The sequence below is a fragment of the Alosa pseudoharengus genome, unplaced genomic scaffold, assembly GCF_046254945.1.
Source record: "Alosa pseudoharengus isolate Yale_2024_CS ecotype anadromous, Long Island Sound unplaced genomic scaffold, YU_APseudo_1.1 YU_APseudo_1.1_scf_22, whole genome shotgun sequence".
Taxonomy (NCBI): Eukaryota; Metazoa; Chordata; class Actinopteri; order Clupeiformes; family Clupeidae; genus Alosa; species Alosa pseudoharengus.
In genome coordinates this window covers 23974955-23994382 of record NW_027468680.1, presented here as the reverse complement: position 1 = coordinate 23994382, position 19428 = coordinate 23974955, and the positions used below count along the sequence as shown (strand labels likewise).

Here is a 19428-nt window from a genome sequence, read left to right as displayed (position 1 = left end):
CCCTGCCAGGAGCGGCCATGATATCGTCAAAATAAAAGTCCTTAATTTACAGAAAGGCTAAAGGTCAACAGTGGGGTTTTAGTGCCTGCTGACACACAAGCTACAGTAGATGTCTGTTCGATCAGTAATGGGGTAAGATGTAATCAAAATAACAAAAACCGGGTAAATAACAGTAACATGTATAACATGAAAATAAACACAAAAATAGAGTCTATAGTGCCGTGACCCAATCAAGGCCTGCAAAGCCTTTTTGGCAAACGCAATCCATGATAGGGTTATATTCAGGCTAATTATGGCTAATAGAGCAAGAAAGACACAGGGAACAAACACATCCCATACTGAAGTCTTTAAAATGTTAATAATTGTGGTAAAGTTTCCAGTGCTGAAGTGCAAAAGTGCAGAATTGCAGTGCAGGCATATCAGTCCATGCTTGACTTTCCTTCAGTCGAGCCCCTCCTCTTCCTGCTCCCCATCTCCCCACTGAGAGTGCCTGCTAGCCTGCCTATTCTTAACCAGGGAGCTAAGGCATGAAATGTTCTGTCTGCTTTTTATTCAAAATTCAGTCATTCAAATTGATTAGAATTGCATTTCCACTCTGCATATTGAATTTATATTGCAACATTCTTAAATTACATGACCAAATTGCTCATTCAATTGCTGTTTGCAATATTCATTTCTATTAGAATAAGTAGGCCAAATAAATTCCATACATTAAGATCTTACTGTTATTTAAATAGTATGCCTAATCTTACTACTATTATTATCTGTCCTACAGGACATAGTCTTATCTGTTAACCTACTATCTTAATTTTTGCCTTTTTTCTAAAACTGTCTTGCCAGACCTCTAGTAGTAGCCATACTTGTAATAGTAACTTGTGTTGCTGTATAACATACAATTACTGTTGCTTTTTTCTGTATGCATACAGTCCAGTCAGACTTTAACTCAATATGGTTAATGCCTCATTTCTGAATTAGTATAAGGAAGATGAAAAATAATCCAGTGGGTTAACCCAACACCTAGAGTAAATTTTTTATGATGCTCTTCCCATTGGTCAGTACAAGTTGTGTGACAACAAAGGCAGCTTAGGTTTCACATGTCACGGTTGCTAAGAATATATTCACTTCATTCTGATGGACGACATTGAGAAGAGACTGTTACTCTGCATTTAAAAACATGAATGTGACATAATGGAAATGCAGCAAGTGGAAATGAACCAGGCCTGCTTGTCATTGGACTCCCTTAGCCTTACAGATTGGGACACCTCAGCCCCAGCCACCCAGCTGGATGATGATGAGTGGGACACAGATCTGGAGACGGAGGGTAAGACTACAAACACAAAAACACAATCTTTATACACGATTTGCATTTCAGCATGTGAAATGGCATATACTGTAATTTCCCAACTATTAGCCGTGGCTTATACATTGATTTTGCAAAAAACTTTTCTGCTATGAGGTTAATACATGGGGACATGTAATATGGTATTAATATGGTTTTGTTTCTTTTAACTTGCATAAAACACTGTCCTGCGGCTTATATACAATGCGGCTAATACACAGGAAATTACTGTAACACTTCCCATAAAACATTGCATACAGATGTGAACATTAAAAAATTGCAAAACAGATATGGCTTTTCTGACAGGTAGGTTATCAGGGGAGTAGATCATCAGACCTTATGGATGCAGACTACACACTAGTAAACGTTCATGCTTTCATCTCCCAACAGAGGTCAGAAAGAGCAAAAAGGACATGTCAATCAAGGAACTATACTTGGAAGCCTGCAAACTGGTTGATGTTGTTCCTGTCTCCTATTTCCTGCGTCACCTGGGTTCAGATAGGCTAAACCTCACACACCACGGCCTGGGACCCTTGGGGGCCAAATCACTGGCTATAGCCCTTGTGGTGAATTCACAATCTTTCAATATACTTTGTCACTCAATGGTTCTCTGTTGATTGATATATATCACACATATCTTTTTACAGTTTGCTTATCTTTTGAAGGAGATCACTACAATAAATCCATCATCCCGTGAATGAAATGTTCTGCTTTAATGTGGAATTCATGTTCTCTGGTGATGTGCAGACTGATATGCACATCAGAACCCTAGAGCTGGCGGACAACCATCTCCTCGCTGAAGGGGCTCAGTATCTTGTGGAAATGCTCAGAGCAAATTTCACCATCCAGAATCTGGTGAGTTTGTTCAAGCTGCAAAGGAGTTTTCATAATCAGTTCTTCTACCTCCCATGTTCTACCTTCCATGTACATTTTAGGGTCTTTAAACTTCATCTCTACATTGAAAGAAATCTGAGGCAATAATTTGTTAACACAAATGCTTATTGAATAAACTGAGCCAGAGGGAAGGTATGTCATTTCAGCAACAGAAGTAAAATATAGTGATAACACAAGTGGTTAAAATACCGTTCGACCCACATCCCTTTATACTGACGGCTTCATCAGGATAGCATGATTTTGAGACAACCAAATACTCTACATCTTTAATTTCATAACTTTTATTTTAAATGGAACACATTTGCCACTCCAGATTGAAATAGGAAATGTGTTTCTGATTCCCTCAGGATCTCTCCAAAAACCATCTTCAGTCTGCTGGAGCTGAGTGTGTGGCAAAAGTCTTACTGGAAAACATTTCTATCAAATCCTTGAAACTGTCAGGTAATGGTGAATTCTAAATACTAAAGAAAATAACAAACAAAAGTCAGGAAAAGTATAAAAATATATTTTGTCTACTGTCTAACTAGGAAATGGATTCATTGAGGATGACGGCAAATACTTTTCTGATGCATTGGCGGTAAGTTAGAGAGCATGCCCAATGCTAATGTAGCATATAGCTAATCATAACATCTTGGGTGATGGCTGTTTGTTTCAACAGAATAACTACAGAGTAAAAGAACTGGATTTAAGTCACAATCAGTTTGGTGGGCGTGGGGGAGATCATCTGGGCCAAATGTTAGGTGAAGGAGAGAGAAATTCTAGTTATACAAAAGACCTCCTAAATTTCAAACTATACAAGTAAGCCCAAAACATTGTTAAGTTGTGATATCTGATTTCAAACCTACAGCCAACAATGAAGGTTTAGAGACGCTAGACCTCAGCTGGAATCATCTGCGAATGAAGGGAGCTGTGGCTTTCTGTGCAGGACTCAAGGTGTGTAGTGTAGATACACATACTGTACAGTACATTACTGTACACAAACACACACACACACACTCACACAAACACACACATACACACACACACACACACACACACACACACACATACACACACACACACACGCATACACACACACACACACACACACACTCACATAAAATGTAAAAGTAATTCAGTAAGAACCTCAGTAATCACTAATGTTTTGTACCTTAAAAACATAAATATTGTTGCATTTAATTACCATACAATGCGAGATAATGAGAGTCTTTTTCATAACATGATGATCTGTTTAGGTGAATATGACATTGAAGTACTTGGACCTGTCATGGAATGGCTTTGGTAATGAAGGGGCTCTGGCTCTTGGAGAAGCCCTGAAATTCAATAACACCCTTCTGCATCTGAATCTCAACAACAACCGCATCACCAATGAGGGCGTGGGCATGTTCTGCAAGGGCCTGGAGGCCAACGAGACCCTCCGAGTGTTACAGGTGAGTGCCTGGAAGTGGGGGCTGTGAGCTGCTGGTGTGGGGAGTTGATGGGGCAACAGAAAGATAGCATGCAAGTGAAGTCATGGGATAGTATGATGATCCGTGGATATACAGCTCTGGAGAAAATGAAGAGACCACTGCACATTTTTCTGATGTCATCCTACAGTTGCTGAGTGACATTCGAATGACTTCGGTCATACTCGAACTGAATACGGTCATATTCGAATTTGCTGTGGTCTCTTAATTTTTAATATGACTGTCAACTCATTTGAATGTCACTCAGCAACCGTAGGATGACATCAGAAAAATGTGTAGTGGTCTCTTAATGTTTTCCAGAGCTGTATATAAAGATCAGCTTTATAGCTGGCAATCCACCATTGCAACACAAGGAGTGGCACAACCTCGTTTCCAAACATGCGGGGACACTGTAAAATATAAATAAAAACAGAATGCATTTGATTAACAAATCATGTTAACCCTATATTTAATTGAGAATAGTACAAAGACAACATATCAGCTGTTGTTCTCACATGCACATTCTATCTACAGCTGGCATATAATTCCCTGACAGTGGAAGGTGCACTGGCTTTGATCCATGTTGTCAAGAACACACCCAAAAGTGGTCTAGAAGAGATCAATATTTGTGTAAGTCTACTCTTATCATTTCTGTCATCATCACAATCTTCTAAAATCCTTGAGGGTGTAGAAAATGTTCCACTTAATGGTCAATCCCAAAAAATAATGCATACAAATGTAGTCAATGTAGCACAAATATATGAAATTACTAATAAAATACTGTTCATTGCTGGTTTAGCTCTGTGTGTGTCCATGAACCCAAGATTTCACAATGAAAGAAAAACTACACTGAATTTATAGCCCAAGTGTAATGAAAACAAGTTGCATATTCTGACATAATGTAAAAACTGACAATCCTGAGAGTCTAAGTTGTATTGTTTTGTTTTAACCTGGACCTCTGTTTGCTCTCATGTAGAATGTGCTGGTGAATGAGCATTTTGTGCAGCTACTTGACCTTACCTGTCATGAACACCCCAATCTTCAAGTTCAATATGGGGGAGTCGGTGGTTTTATAGCCAAGAAACCCCCAAAACGTCTTGATCCAATGAAAGTCATCCAGGTATAATTTCAGTAAAGTATTGATGGATTGGACACAGCCTATAACAATGTAGTTTACTTTCAGGTATATATATATATATATATAATCCATATCTGTGAGTATCTCAGTAAACAGCTGAGTACTCTGTTTTATTTCTTTACGTAAGGATTACCTTGACCAGCGTAAACTGCGTTTGTGGGACTTCTTCCGGAACATTGACAAGGATGGAACAATGCGTGTTCCTGTGTCAGACTTCAGAAAGGCTGTTCAGGTTTGTGCCCAGTAACCTACAATAATCAATAATCAAAGTTGTAATTTAATTTTAACCACATTGCATGAAGCTTGGCTGACACCAGACCAATTCTCACATGGTGAAACCAATAACATCTGTTATTTAAACTTTCAACATTAGGCACACCCACATCAAAAGTCTATTTATTTTTTTACCCACTTCTGCTCTGAGGAGGGCAGAATACAGCTCTATCAGCAGTTGTGGTAGTGTTGCTCAGTTTTGAATTCAGGTTCCTCTTTACTGTATCTGGGCCTATATTTTATATCTATGCTATATCATTTTTTTTAAAACCATAATTGAATAGTATCAGAGAGTAAAATTAACTTATTAAGTGTGTAAACTGGGTACAACTTATCAATCTTTTATAGCAATCCAGCATTCCCTTGGACCGGTTCCAGATTGAGGAATTAATCCAGAGGCTGGACAGAGAGAGAACAGGCATGGTGGACTACAGGTGGGCATAGTACTTTACAATTACTTTACATGAATTGTTTTTGAGCAGCTTCATCTCGACAGTTCAGCTCTTTGGAGATTCAGCTATTGTTGTAGATACTTGCATATTATAGAGAATCATCATGAAAGAAGTACTGACTTAAGCCAACACTACATCAGCCTGTCACTTTTTGAGGTAAATTATGTTTTTTTAATGAGCAACTACTACTGCTATCTTCTTCAAGTTCATTTTAGGCCTATATGGTCATGGTAACCACACAGGTAACCACACATTATTCATTCAGGCGATGCATATTTCTGTGGTTCGCGTTGGAAATCTAAAAAAGCCTACACACTACAACGAGGCCAAACATATTGTCAAAGATGGCAGTTAACATATTAGCAAGCTTTCATCTTACTGGTAGGTCTGTTGGTTGGTGTTGGTGCCAAGTTTCTGCATATTTTTTATGTAGGTAAACAAAACAAGGGCTACCATGGCAATGGAGCTCCTCACCTACAGTATCTGATCTTCTTCTGTTATGTGGCATGACAGCTGATAAATATTACTTTATGATGTGAGGCTAATTACATCCACATTACATATGCAAAACCTTGAAAGGTTGAACAATATGGTTGTCACTAACCACATGAGTGTCTCCTCTGCAGCTAGATATGGAGAACACAAACAAGTTTATGGTAACATGAGAAAAATAGTCGATGGTTTCCAAGATATGGATTGGGCCCACTCATCCACTAGTTTACACCCACTCTCCCCTAAATACACTTTTGTTTATTTGTTTGAAAAACTTTTAAAAGTAATTCGTTCAGAAGATATCCCCACAATTTAGATCATATATATTTATATGACTGATCATTTTGTAAAGTTTAGCCGTTCCTTTCTGTTTTGATCTTTAGAGGCTTGGCTGACACCAGGAAGCAAATGATGAGAGACCATCGGCGACAGCTTCGCAAGGTGGAGTCGCGGCAAAAGAAAGAGAAGCAGAAAAGTGAGCGCATCCTAAAGACCTTTCAGAGCGCAGTGGAGGCTGTCACCCCCCACAGCTCCCTGGTCATGTCACCAGGGGGCGCCAAAGACGACTCCAACGGGCCTCAGCACTTCTCGGCCACGCCACTCAGCTCCTGGCACCACATCGTCATGTCCAACAGCAGCCGCTACTCGGTCACTAACCTGAGCAGTGAGCATGTTCACCTGCCCATGATAGGCGGCACCACATCTCAGTGTTCACCGTCCACGCTTGCCATGCGCTCCTTCTCCCAGCCGAACCTCTACGCGGACTCCCCCCACTACACCCATGGCAAACCCACCTCCGCTCTAGGCCTGCTCTCCATCTCCAACGTGGGAAAGGGCACTTACAAGCTCAGCCCAACTGGGAACCACCTAACAAGATCCAGGCCTGCCCTGAATAAAGCTAAAGGCACCAAGGGGAGGAAGAGGAAAGTCAAAAAGCATGTGGAGAAGAAAGCTCAGACATACCCTTCAAAATGAAATATATTGTATATTAGGCATACACACAGCTATCAGCTATTCCTGTTTGTTATCAGCTATTCCTGTTTGCTTTTGTTTATGTAAAGCATATTGAATGACCTCTGTGTATGAAATGCGCTATATAAATAAAGTTGACTTGACACACACACACACGTTTCATTCTTCAGCCCTCTGTCAATTATGTTTGTTCAGTAATGTAGGTCCTGTAATTAAAATATATTACCCTGAAGATGGCGGCAAAGATGGCAACATTTCCGGAAAGGTACTGGCTTGATGAAATTCATTCTGGACTCTCTATTCGACCACATAAAGACCTCGGGATACTTCGGTTTGGCTTAAGGGACCATCCACTCACTACCACGTAAGTGTTATGTTGTTTGGAACTGTAGAAGAGGTATAAAAATAGCGTTTTGTAGCGGCGCAATTGAAATGCCCCGCTCACTTCCAAGCTACGAGTTGTGACTGAAAACGGTACAATCGAACTTTCTCAAAACACATCCGAATGACATGATTTTGATGTCAACTCAACGTATGTACCCCCAATCATCCGTAAATCGATCTAAAGTGCATTTTACTCCGGATAATTCCTTTAAGTGCCCTTGAGCAAGGCACCTAACCCCTCACTGCTCCCAAAGCGCCGCTGTTGTAGCAGGCAGCTCACTGTGCCGGGATTAGTATGTGCTTCACCTTCACTGTGTGTTTCACTAATTCACGGATTGGGATAAATGCAGAGACCAAATTTCCCTCAAGGGATCAAAAGAGTATATATACTATATACTTTTATACACACACAAATGTACATACAGAAGAAAGGTAAATATAACAGATGCAGTAATACAGCGTTAAGAAAATCCCTATCAGATGTGGTAATTGCAAGAATGTAGACCAAGAATCTAATCTAAAATAAAATGTTATGACTATATGTTTAACTACTGTTTAGGGTCTTTGAGGTAAGCACTATATTGAGGTGAGGGTACGTGACCTCAGCAGTGTTGAAGGACCACATGGAACACACCCCACACAGTGTCCCCTATGAGCAGGATCATGCCTCTTCCACTCTCTGATTGGCTGAGGGATAGCTGGCCCCTGTGTAATTTGACACCATGTGGTTCAGTGCACTTGCAGGGGTTTATCAGCTGCCTTTCTCCCCTGCCCCCACACAGTCCCTTGCAACCCTCCACTGAGGATATTGTTCTTTGTGTGGTTATTTCAGAGGCTGGTTCTCCATGCGATAGCAGCTTACCCTTCATGGGCACTGATGTTCAGAAATAGATTCTATTTCCTTTCAAATGTTCTCAAAATCATAGAGGATGTAGAAGGGAAAATAAACATATTTAATACGACTTGTACAAAATAAATCTGACTTCATTGCTATAAAACAAAGCTCTGTATCTTTAAATGTGAGATCTGAGGGTGATGCGATGGCATCATCGGCCAATCGGCTTTGGTACTGTGCCGTCACTCTCCACCCTTCACATCTGTGAGCCCCTCCCAATACGGCTGTTGGTGTTGGACCAGTGATGGGTGATGATGGGTGACTCAAAGGAGGTACTGTGCATCGTGCCGTCTCTGTGGTTGATGTGTCCTTATGTACGTGTGTCTCTGTCAGGGAGGAACACCATGTCTTGTCCTTTGATATGATCACGGTTTGGTATAATATTGGTGCTAGAGGGCTTCATTTTTCAAATGTGAATCTCTGCTTGCTTTAGGTTTCAGTTCTGCATTAACATAATGTATTAAACAGAATTGTGAGAATCCATCTCAGCTGTTTCCTATTTGGATACATTTGAGTGAATATGGCTTAGGCTGTGATAATAACAGGGATTTTGTACTGTATTTTGTGAAAGTGGTTGCAGGTGACAAGCATGCTATGCTATCTTGTGGATTTAACTGGAATAGAGAAGTCAAATGGTTTCATTGCACTGTGCATGTGATTGTCTTAGACATGTTAGCCTGTCTTAAGACAATGCATTATGTAATAGCTAAATGCTGTGCCATCAGATTCTGCTGACCAAACTGACCTTTGTATCATGGACATGATACTGTAAAAGTGTTAGTGTCACTCCAGTGATGAGAAGATAACCAAACTAAGCTTAAAAGTGTTATATTAAAGCTGCCATCGTGTGCTTTACTGGAGCTCTCTTGTAGGGTGAACAATGAAGGGATCTGTGTCTGTAGAAGTTTCCTGACTGATTGATTGATTGATTAATTCATTGATTCAGTTGAAATTTTAGTTCCTAATCATCCAGCACATGCAGGGCAGATGTAAACATTTTTGTGAATGTCTGTCCGACTGTCAAAATATCAGCAAAGCACAATGAATATGCAGCAATTTTGATTGCTATGTTAAAGATAGTACTTGAAAAAATTGTAAGCAAGTGAAACGTAATGAAATTAAATGCAATCTATCTAGAACTTGAATTAAACAATTGCAATCTGTTTTCATCCTGAACTCTACTTCAATACAGAACTAATAGTTTGTCAAAGCTCCAAAAGACACACAGAATAAGAAAAACATGATATACTTTTGGAAAAAGCAAGCGCATCTTTGAAAATTATTTGAACTGTTAACCACAGTGGCCCTGATCTCATGATGCACTCATTGGTCCTTCCTCTTTTGACTTATAAAACCAACAAAAATCTGTGGCCTATCTATTATATATTGCTCAAACTCTTTTAAGTGAACAAATTACCCATTCGTCATTAGTAAATGGGCGTGGCATTTACCAGTGTCTTCCAAAAGAAACAGGTTTTGTATCATGTTTTTGATTAAGAGAACTGTAGTTCAGCATTTTACAAAAAGTGTGTTTTAGAATTACTAAATGCGTGTAAAGCAGAAAATGCTCTTAAGGTTTAGTAGAACCGATATAGCTCCTAGAGTTAGTAGTTTCAATGTTTTTTCCACAAGTAACCAGTTATTTGTGTCCTAGCACTTGCAGAAATTCTAACCACACAAGCACAACTATCAGGCTAAAAATAAAACACTCTTGTGGTGTTTGCTTTTTTGTGCACAGACATGGCCTTTTGAAATAACGTTTGTAAATAGGGCCTACAGATCCACACAAGCTGGAAGTGTGTTATCAAATTACATACTGAGCGTAAAGCAGTATATTGTGTTTACAGTTTTGCGAAAAACATATTATCAAATTACAGTGTGCATTCAGCTTGACACACTTGGCAAATGTATTGGCAAGTGTTGACAATGCAAATGTTAATGGTTTCAGAGAGTGTGCTTCAAGAATCACTGTTACTCTTTAAGCATTTAGAAAAAAACCTGTAATTTCTTTTGTTTCAGCCAAAAGCCTGTGGCCTTTACAGTACCTCTGTGTAGACATCTGAAACTGTATCCAGAAGCTGATGTTGGGATGGCTTCTCCTTGGACATGCGGTCAAATCTAGAGGGACTTCCAGACACCCAGATCCCTCTCTCAGGGTGGTCCTTTGAGGCTTCCAGTTTCACGTGGAGGTCTGCTGAGCTGAGACTGGGTAGACATGGCCAAAAGGGATTACCTACTGGATGCGGCCCGGCAAATTCGTATGGCACTGGACCGAGAGGTCAGTGAGGACTATGAGGCTGCATTCAACTACTACAAGAAGGGAGTTGATTTGCTGCTAAATGGAATACAAGGTATTACATACTTAAACATATTCATATGGTAAATAATTATTTTATTATTATTATTTTGTTTAATGTAATTTTATTTTATTTCGTTTGGTCTTCCTCCATTATTCTGTTAATGTAATGGTGAATGATTAACATAGTAGGATTTGAGTTTCCTATATATTCTGCCCTACAAAGTCAAAATGCAGACTGCTTTTGCCTTTGTAGGGCAGTATTGGTGTTGGGTCTTTTGGTTCCGGGGGGTTGTTTTCCCCGCCGGACGGTTTTGGGAAGAAGTTTAGAGTTGGAAAGAGTGCGCGTGCGCTTGGTTACGGAGTGTTGACTTGTCATGATTTTGGTTGTAAAAAAAAGAAGAAAACGGAATTGTCACCAGGACACATGGTCACCACCTGTCTTCGTTTTGACAACGTCTGAGACACTGGAAACTCTACAAACCCACACGAATTATCAGGTTACAATGTCGTGAAATAGAACAAATTAAATTAGTAACAGCCACTTCACATATGACATTATTAACACCCCCCTGGTTGTACCGCAGCATATCTATATTTACCCAATCCTATAAAAAAACTCGTTATATCTACAGATGTTACACTAATATTCACACTGTTGGAATAGTTTAGCTACTATTGGGAGATGCTGCATCTAGCTGGATACCACGTCAAAACTGAAAGTAAAACTTTACACCAATCAACTGCTCTCTCACACTAACTGTCAAAATACTGTGTTTAGTAGACCCAAATAAGGAACAGCGTGAGGCAGTGAAGCGTAAAACCACGCAGTATCTGAAGAGAGCTGAAGAGATCTTCATCTCCCACCTGCAAAACAACTATCAGAAGGGAGGATCTCAGATGGAGGTATGGTGGATGCACTTCAATTGATACTTCAGTTGATACTGCTGCCCTCACTGTTGCCACTGGTGTCTAATCAGTCATATTTGTCTCAAAGGTTTTTTGCCGCATGTTAGGCTAGCTACCAGCATTAATAATATAAACGCACGTACAGTATATTTACTTAAACATATTTATTTATTAGCAAAAGAAACAACTCACAGCATCCAGGCAGGCTTTTATCACACGTCTACAGAAATAATATAGCCTATTAATTATTGCCAAATAATATTTGGTTAATTTCTTCAGAGGATGTATGGCAGATTAAACATACAGCGAAAGAACTTAGTTAATATGCTTTTTGTGTCTGGATTGGTTAGCAGGGTTACAGCAGCCTAAGGTTCCGACCAATCAGACACCTGAACTCACCGGTGGAAGATCTAAAGATGTATAAAGTTGTTGGCATCATTGACAAGGTTTGCAAAAGTCTGTATTTGATCAGATGTCATCTTCAGTGTGAAGTTCATTGTGAGTCCATGGATCATACGATAACTGATGCTGTGTGAACAACTCTTGCGATTACAACAACCTAAAACTAAATACTGCACTATATCAGTCTGAAGGGCTGTTGTTCATAAATATGCCTTCCTGCCTGATTTGTACTGTATCAACTTGAAGAACTTACCTTTGGGAGAAATATAGCTCTACAGTATTATAGTTCCAATATATCCAGCTCCTGTCAATTTGTTCTTTATTGAAGTCTGTCTTTTTCTAGGTTCTGACTGTTCAGAGTCTGGTTTGCAAGGATACATTTGTGATAAAGGTAATTTTATATTTTAAACATCCACAAGTAGTTCTTTCTTGTAGTTGTATCTGCTCCAAATGCTACATATTTTCACCAAGTTTCATGAAAATCAGGGCAGTAGTTTTTGTGTACTTCTAACAAATAAACAAACCACGCAAACAGTCAGGGGAGAAAATATAACCTCCTTGGGATAGGATCCGTCACAGATCCAGTCCAGGGGCTTGGCAGAAGTATGCATTCTAGAGCCATTCCAGTTCTATTTTGTGACCACCTGAAAAGACTTTAATGCTCATACAAGGCCTGGTCCAGCTCTTTGTAGTGGCTGTCTTGTCTAGACATTGTCATACTGTGGACATACATAACGGTACATATTAAATTCGGTTACTATCTCTGTCCTTTTAGAGCCTTCCCAAATCGAGTGGAAATTGGCGTGATAGGCCTACTATCATCCCTCAGAATGTTCCATGTATGGTGAAACTTCTGAGGTATTATGTAAGTGAGGATGCAGTCTATCTGCACCTGGACCATGTGAAAGGTGAGAAACAGCAATGACCCAGCACTACACTACTTTTATGTATCACAAAATGACCCAGCACAACACTACTTTTATACATCACAAAATGACCCAGCACGACACTACTTTTATACATCACAAAATGACCCAGCACTACACTACTTTTATACATCACAAAATGTGACTGCACTGTGTGATTTTCTACTGCAATAATGTATTGTAATTGGATTGCATTAATGTTTTTGTTTGTTTGCTTTTTTTTATCTTTTAAATGTCATCATGAAAAACTTAAATATAAACCCAGTAAATAATATTTCACTTTGGAAAAAAAGTGTCTGCTAAATGAATACATGTAATACAGAGTGGGTGTGTGATATATTATACGTGGATATGTTATATATCACACAGACACACTTTATTACATGTATTAATTTAACAGACACTTTTCATCCAAAGTGACTTACATTATGTCTATTCTATTACAAGGGATTACATTGTCCCCGGAGCAACCTGGGGTTAAGTGCCTTGCTCAAGGGCACAACGGTGGAAGCCAGGAATTGAACCCACAATCTTTTTAGGCTACTGCATGCTAGCCCAGCTCCTTAACCACTATGCTACCACCGCTTTATGACAATATGACAGTAGTATAGTGCAGATGAAGGAGTAATTCTTAACTATTATTCATGTTCTATACAGGAGGGAAACTATTTTCTAAACTGCACAAACTCAGGGGACAGACAGCGAAGGAGCATCCTGAGTGCTGTAGTCAGCACAAGATCGGACTGAAAAACAGCTACACATCACCAGCTATCAGTACGGAATATGGTCAATATGATGGTCAGAAGGTCGGGAGAACCCAACCCACAGAGGGAGGACCTGCGGTCACGACCTCGCCAGTGTCCTGGTATGAGGCTCAGCAACGACTGGAGAACTGTCAAACCCACTCCTATAGTGAGGAGACAGGCTGCTTGCAGCATTCCAAGTTGGAGAAACTGGATGCGAAGTTGAACCGGGAGTTGTCATTGCATGCAAAGACACCACGTGAGCTTTCAACATCCTCATCTCCAAAAAATCATAGTTTCACCATGCATCTCAGTACCCACTCAGATCAACAACGATCACCAAGTATACATTCAGAACCTCCCATAAATGACACTGGACCTGACAAAACCATGTACAGCTCAGAACTTGGTATCGCCTGTAACTCTTCTGATCCATTGCACAAGTGTGGGGCTTGTATGACGCCACTACACTCTGGAAGTAATTATGCAGTGGATAATGTTCAGACATCTTTGGAACACCCTCTTTCAACAGCTCAGAGGCAGACGTCAAATGACGAGATGGGAACGACTGCTGCTATTGAACCTGCCTCTTTCTCCAGGGAAATGGACTCAGAGACAAAAGGCGAAGCCATTAATCCAAGGTGCAATAAAACATCATCCTCAGGAAATGTTTGCTCTCAAATTGTGTTGAGTAGCGACGATTTCAGTATGCAGCACTTGGCTGACCCTGCTGTTAGGGTATCAGGAGAAGTATCCGAGGAGAGGCTTCAAAAGCAAAAGGAGGAGAGAAAGGGAGATCTGGGTTCAGTTGACGGAGAGAAACTTCAGAAAGCAGCACATGAAAGTGGCCTAGGTTCTCCATCTTCTAGCCTCACCAGGGACACCCATTCTCCAAATGAAATGGAAGACCTTGAAATTGAGGTGGATGGCTGGTTCCATGTACCTCAGTTCAAGAAGCAGGTCCCCAGAACGAAGTCCCCCCATGGACACTGGGGTCTACCTGAGGCTGAGGTGTGTACATGGGGAGCCCAGATCCTTGTGGCGCTGGAGAGCCTTCACGAACAGGGTATCATCTGCTGCGACCTCAACCCAAACAATATCCTTCTCAGTACTCATAGTGAGTATCTCTTCTTCTACATTGTTGCTTGTATGCTTTACTGCATATTCATTGCACATTTTATGGATTAGTGGATTATGTCAATCTTAGCTGAAATATACTATATGGGCCTCATATTGGAAAGATGCTATGGGTCTCTCTGGGCCAAATGTGATTGTGGACAATTACATCTAAATTTTGGTTTTGTGGCAAAAAGCAAGATGTGCAAGCAAGAACTTAGCCACAAATTGACAAATATACCACTCATCTTCTTCTGATTGACTGCACCACAGTTATGAACCCGCCCGAAAATGTTGAGCTAAATGTGGCTGTTTATTGCAGTATGATAGTCGCACATGGTAAGATATGTCTGGCCCTGTGAGACTGTTCTTACTTGAGAATGAAAATGAATGTGATGTGTTTTGAACAGGTAAATTAATGTGATGTGTTTTGAACAGGTAAGGTCTGCCTGACTTACTTTGGCCAATGGAGTGAGGTGCAGCCAGTGATCTGTCCAAAGGCAATGGAACAAATGTACTGCGCTCCAGGTAACAGCACTGTATGTTCTGTGTTCTGATTTTTGTTCAGCACCTACACAGAACCAACATTCTGTACATGTGACTCTCTTAACCACCACACGTCACGTGACGCCAGGCTCACCACAATGGGAATACGGGCCTTGTCCTATACTACACCCAAACTGTGGAACCCACTCCCCTCACACATCCATGATTTCAATGCCATGTCACAATTCAAAACAGCTCTTAAAACCCACCTTTTCAAGCTAACTTATAGACTTTAATGTGCCTTTTTAAGATTTAAATGTTGTGTGCTGACATTTTTTTTATTGTGTTATACTCTGAAAAGCAACCTTGGGTGCTTTGAAAGACGCTGTGTAACAAATACAATGTATTATTATTATTATTATTATTATTATTATTATTACCCCTTAGTCAAAGTAATAATTCTGTTTAAACCTTGATGATATACTGGTACTGTAGTTTCACAATCAGGGACAGTAGCTTGTTTCAAAGGTTCTAAATGAACCTTCTTCAAATGTCTTTTAAAGTGTAATATCTCTTTAAGGATAAAAAAACTAGTTCATGGCAATTGGTCAACTCTAAAACATAACGGAAATGTGCTGGATGGAGGTTAACACGATAGGTGTTGTTATATACAGTATAAAGACGCCTGGAGGGGCAAAGTCAAACTCAAAATGGCAACAGTAACTGAAATAGCCCGAGTTTCTCACTCCATGACCTATAGCACTGCACAACCCAAGTCTCAAGCAAGAACAGAATAGGCAGAAACAGGGCTATTTAAAGGTGCTCTAAGCGATGCTGGGTAACGTCACTTCTGTTGACTTTCAAACAAAACAGAAAGCTAGTTCGCAACTCTCCTAAACGCGCATCTCGTCTGTGATTTGCTGGAACAGTTTGTTATGTTTTCATGAGCTAGGTTTGCCCAGGTTGTTTTTGTTGACGTTTTTGGAGCCTGGGCTGTCCACAGAGATCGCGTTTTTTTACAGTGTATTCAGGACACTGACAGCTAGCAGTTGGTTAGGTGATGTTTGCCGTAAGTGACATAAAATGTTTTAGCCTAAAAAACCCATGGCATCGCTTAGAGCACTTTTAAGGTGTGGACACTGATTACTGATGACACCCAGGTCTCTGGAGCAGATTTCTGCTCCCATCTGGTGGTAGACTTGCAGTATGACAAGTAGAGAATGTTCTCATTTTCTCTTTTTTAAGTTTTATTTTCAGTTTCTTTCTTTAAGTTTTTATTTTTATTTCAGAAACATGTATGTGGGTAATTTTGAATAAGCCTCTGAGATGTTTAGATTTGTGTGTGTTTCATGTGTGTTATCCACAGAGATAGGTGGGATGGCTAAGATCACAGAGGCATGTGATTGGTGGAGTTTGGGGGCCTTGCTCTTCGAACTTCTTACTGGGATGGTAAACCTCTTTGGCTTCTTTGAATGACATTCCTTCATTAGCTCTGATGCAGGCTGTCCTCACACATACACACTTTATCTGATGAAACCTACTGGTCAGAGTGTATTTTCATGTGGAGAAAGCAATGTTCCATACAGTTCAAAGCACCTTTTGTTAACTTAGAGAAACAGGCCCTCAGAAATCTCACCATAGCACAGAAACTGTGGTGGAACAGCCTGTCTAATGACTAAAGGTGTCATTATTTGACACCATACAAAACCATCAGTATGTCAGAAGCTGCATGTCTGACATTTTGTCCTGATCACGGGCAAGTAAAAAATGAAAGCCACCATAAATGGGCCAATACTGCTGTTACATTGGTCATCATATGCCTCTTGCCCACAGCCGCTGTGGCAGTGTCACCCCACAGGAGTGGACTCACACACCCAGCTCCTCGTCCCAGACCACCTGAGTACGGCGGCAGCCTCGCTGCTCACGGAGGTAAGACATATTTATCAGACCCTTGCACAAACACGGCTTGCATATAAATCTCTTGCTGTACATCCTGACCCTATTCCCTGCTAGTACAGTACATTCTGAAGAGTCTCACATCAGTATCACCTATGTTAATTAACATCTTAATGCCCCTACAGCTCCTTCAGTTTGATGCTGGCTATCGTTTGGGCTCCGGTGGTGGTGGTGTGAGCGACATCAAGTGCCATCCTTTCTTCCACTCAGTGGTGTGGCCCAGTTTGGACAGTTAATGGTGATCCCCCAAGATAAACATCTTGGGCTCTTTTGGATCATTAGCACCCTCAGAAGAATTATTCATATCAACTTCAAGCTCCTCAGGAGTAGAACCGAACCAGGGCCAAGTTTGAACTTTCTTCAAGCTGGGTGATGTCCCTGGCCCTGGGGAAGTGATTGTGGTGGTCATTGAGTGTGCTTAGGTGAAAGGGTCTACTGCTAATAGGTTAAGGGAAAAAATGATATAGAGGTGTGGCCAAATTTGTTGATACCCTCCACAAAAAAAAGAAAAGCCCTCAATATTTCTCTGAAATAATTTGAAACTGCTAACAGTAGTGGACTATAAGCCAGCATGTTTATTTCCAGTGGAGCGTAAGTAACAGCATTTTCTGTTATATTCTGCTCATTTCGTGTTCACTCTGACTCTAAATATCTTGTTCATGCCCAACAGGGCAACTCTTTATTCAACTTTGACACACGCATAAATCCTTCAGCATTTAGCATGCTTAGTCACTAGGTGCAACATCCAACAGGTTCCACAGGTATGCTAAAACAATAGCCGTTACATCACATTTTTTTCGTCCGTGAACATAGAGCTGATGATGAAGCTCTGGTTTAATCTCATGAGTCCAAAAAACTGATACATTTTAGCCAGTTTCAGTCTGGGTTTTTAATGTGCTTCTTTCAGCAGTGCAGCCATGTCTAGGCTGAATGGCTACAGTCCCATGGACCTTAAACCTAAAAATATTTGCAAGTGTAGTCACAGGGACATCAAGTCACTTGGAGATGGTCTGATAGCCTTTATACCTTTAACATGTGTGTCTGTAGTTTTCCCTCTGATCCCCTAAGACAACTCTCTCATGTGCTCTCCCCGCTCAATGCTCATTATGGTGCACATGGATTTAATTGGTCAACACATTGGAAGAACTTGGAGCCAAGATGAGATAATGATATTGATTGTTAATGGAAACCATATGCATGTGCAATGCATCTTAAAAAATATCTTTGTATACCCTTATTTAAACAAGAAAACCTCTCTGAGAACTAAGTTATCCTTTTTAAGACTTGAAGAATAGACTATTTTTTTAAGAAAGTGTAAGAAATAAAGAGTAAAGAAAAAAACTGACATTACAGTAATATGTCACATCTGTAACAGTAACATGTATTGCCCTGTGAACAAATTCAAAATTGTGCCCCCTCCCCTTCCCCTGAGTCCATCCAATGAATGTAAACCCCTCCATTCCATTCCATTTTGCTCTTTGGAATGGGGTCTTCATATATACTTGCCCATTGTGATAAAGAGAGATTCAGACTGGCTTGTTTTTGCACTGTTGGCTCGTTTGCCTGGTTTTCTACAGAATATTTGTGATGATGAATGAGCACCTCCTAGTGGACAAATTGAGGGCATCCCTTTTAGTCTTCTTGCAGTTACCATTATTATGAACCACAACTAAAGCTTCCTTCACATCCAAAGAGAAAGGGACAATGAAGAATAATATCATTGATGTTTCGGAGTCTCTGTGGAATTTTGGCATTTATAATTTATTTGACTTGCAACTTTTATTTATTTATATCTTGTGCAATTTATAAGATGCCTCTTAATACTTCAGCCAGAGACAATAAATGTTAACAGCACTGTAATGTATATACAGTATGTTGATGGTCTATGATATACAAATGTTGCATGAATACATGTATCCATTGTAAATTGTTGTCTAAATAACAACTGTTTGAACACCCAAGCACTGTCTCTATGCAGTAAATCTTTGCCAAATGAATCTAATGAAACAATTTTGTGATGATGTCCTGTGCTCTGAATGAGTTTCTCTTGTTGAGAAAACTAGTGCGTGATTAGTGTGTCCACTGCAGTGCATCTCTAAGCTACATAAAAACCGCTTCCTGTCTTGTGAGTCTGGTAGCTAATCCTGTGGGTTTTGTTTCTAGTTGAAACTCAGTCTTCTCAGAATACTGGTCCTCAGGCCACAAGCCTGAGGTTGAAACTATTGTCTGGGTGAAGTCTTGTGATTAAGGAAGAAGTTAATCTCACATTGTTTCCTTCCAATCTCCAGTAGCTTTTTTTGTTACAGTATG

At 40.2% G+C, this 19428-nt stretch overlaps 2 protein-coding genes across 3 annotated transcripts; both read left to right on the top strand.

Annotated features, from left to right (window-relative positions):
- Positions 1–1194: 1194 nt before the first annotated feature.
- lrrc74a (leucine rich repeat containing 74A) lies at positions 1195–7120 on the top strand. Its single transcript, XM_076299987.1, has 13 exons — positions 1195–1321; positions 1730–1905; positions 2087–2194; positions 2581–2674; positions 2761–2810; positions 2892–2973; positions 3081–3166; positions 3469–3663; positions 4213–4308; positions 4655–4798; positions 4944–5048; positions 5438–5523; positions 6417–7120. The coding sequence occupies exons 1-13, from the start codon at positions 1195–1197 to the stop codon at positions 7006–7008; spliced, it is 1941 nt and encodes a 646-aa protein (XP_076156102.1). The 3' UTR covers positions 7009–7120.
- Positions 7121–8427: 1307 nt separating this feature from the next.
- On the top strand, positions 8428–19115 carry rps6kl1 (ribosomal protein S6 kinase-like 1). 2 transcript variants are annotated; one of them, XM_076299404.1, is made up of 11 exons: positions 8428–8556; positions 10304–10635; positions 11362–11486; positions 11843–11935; positions 12235–12282; positions 12667–12799; positions 13475–14677; positions 15115–15204; positions 16529–16611; positions 16996–17091; positions 17244–19115. In XM_076299404.1, the coding sequence occupies exons 2-11, from the start codon at positions 10500–10502 to the stop codon at positions 17352–17354; spliced, it is 2118 nt and encodes a 705-aa protein (XP_076155519.1). In that variant the 5' UTR covers positions 8428–8556; positions 10304–10499; the 3' UTR covers positions 17355–19115. The 2 variants fall into 2 exon arrangements, with proteins under 2 accessions (XP_076155519.1, XP_076155518.1); XM_076299403.1 differs by having other exon boundaries at positions 11840–11935.
- The last annotated feature ends 313 nt before the right edge of the window (positions 19116–19428 follow it).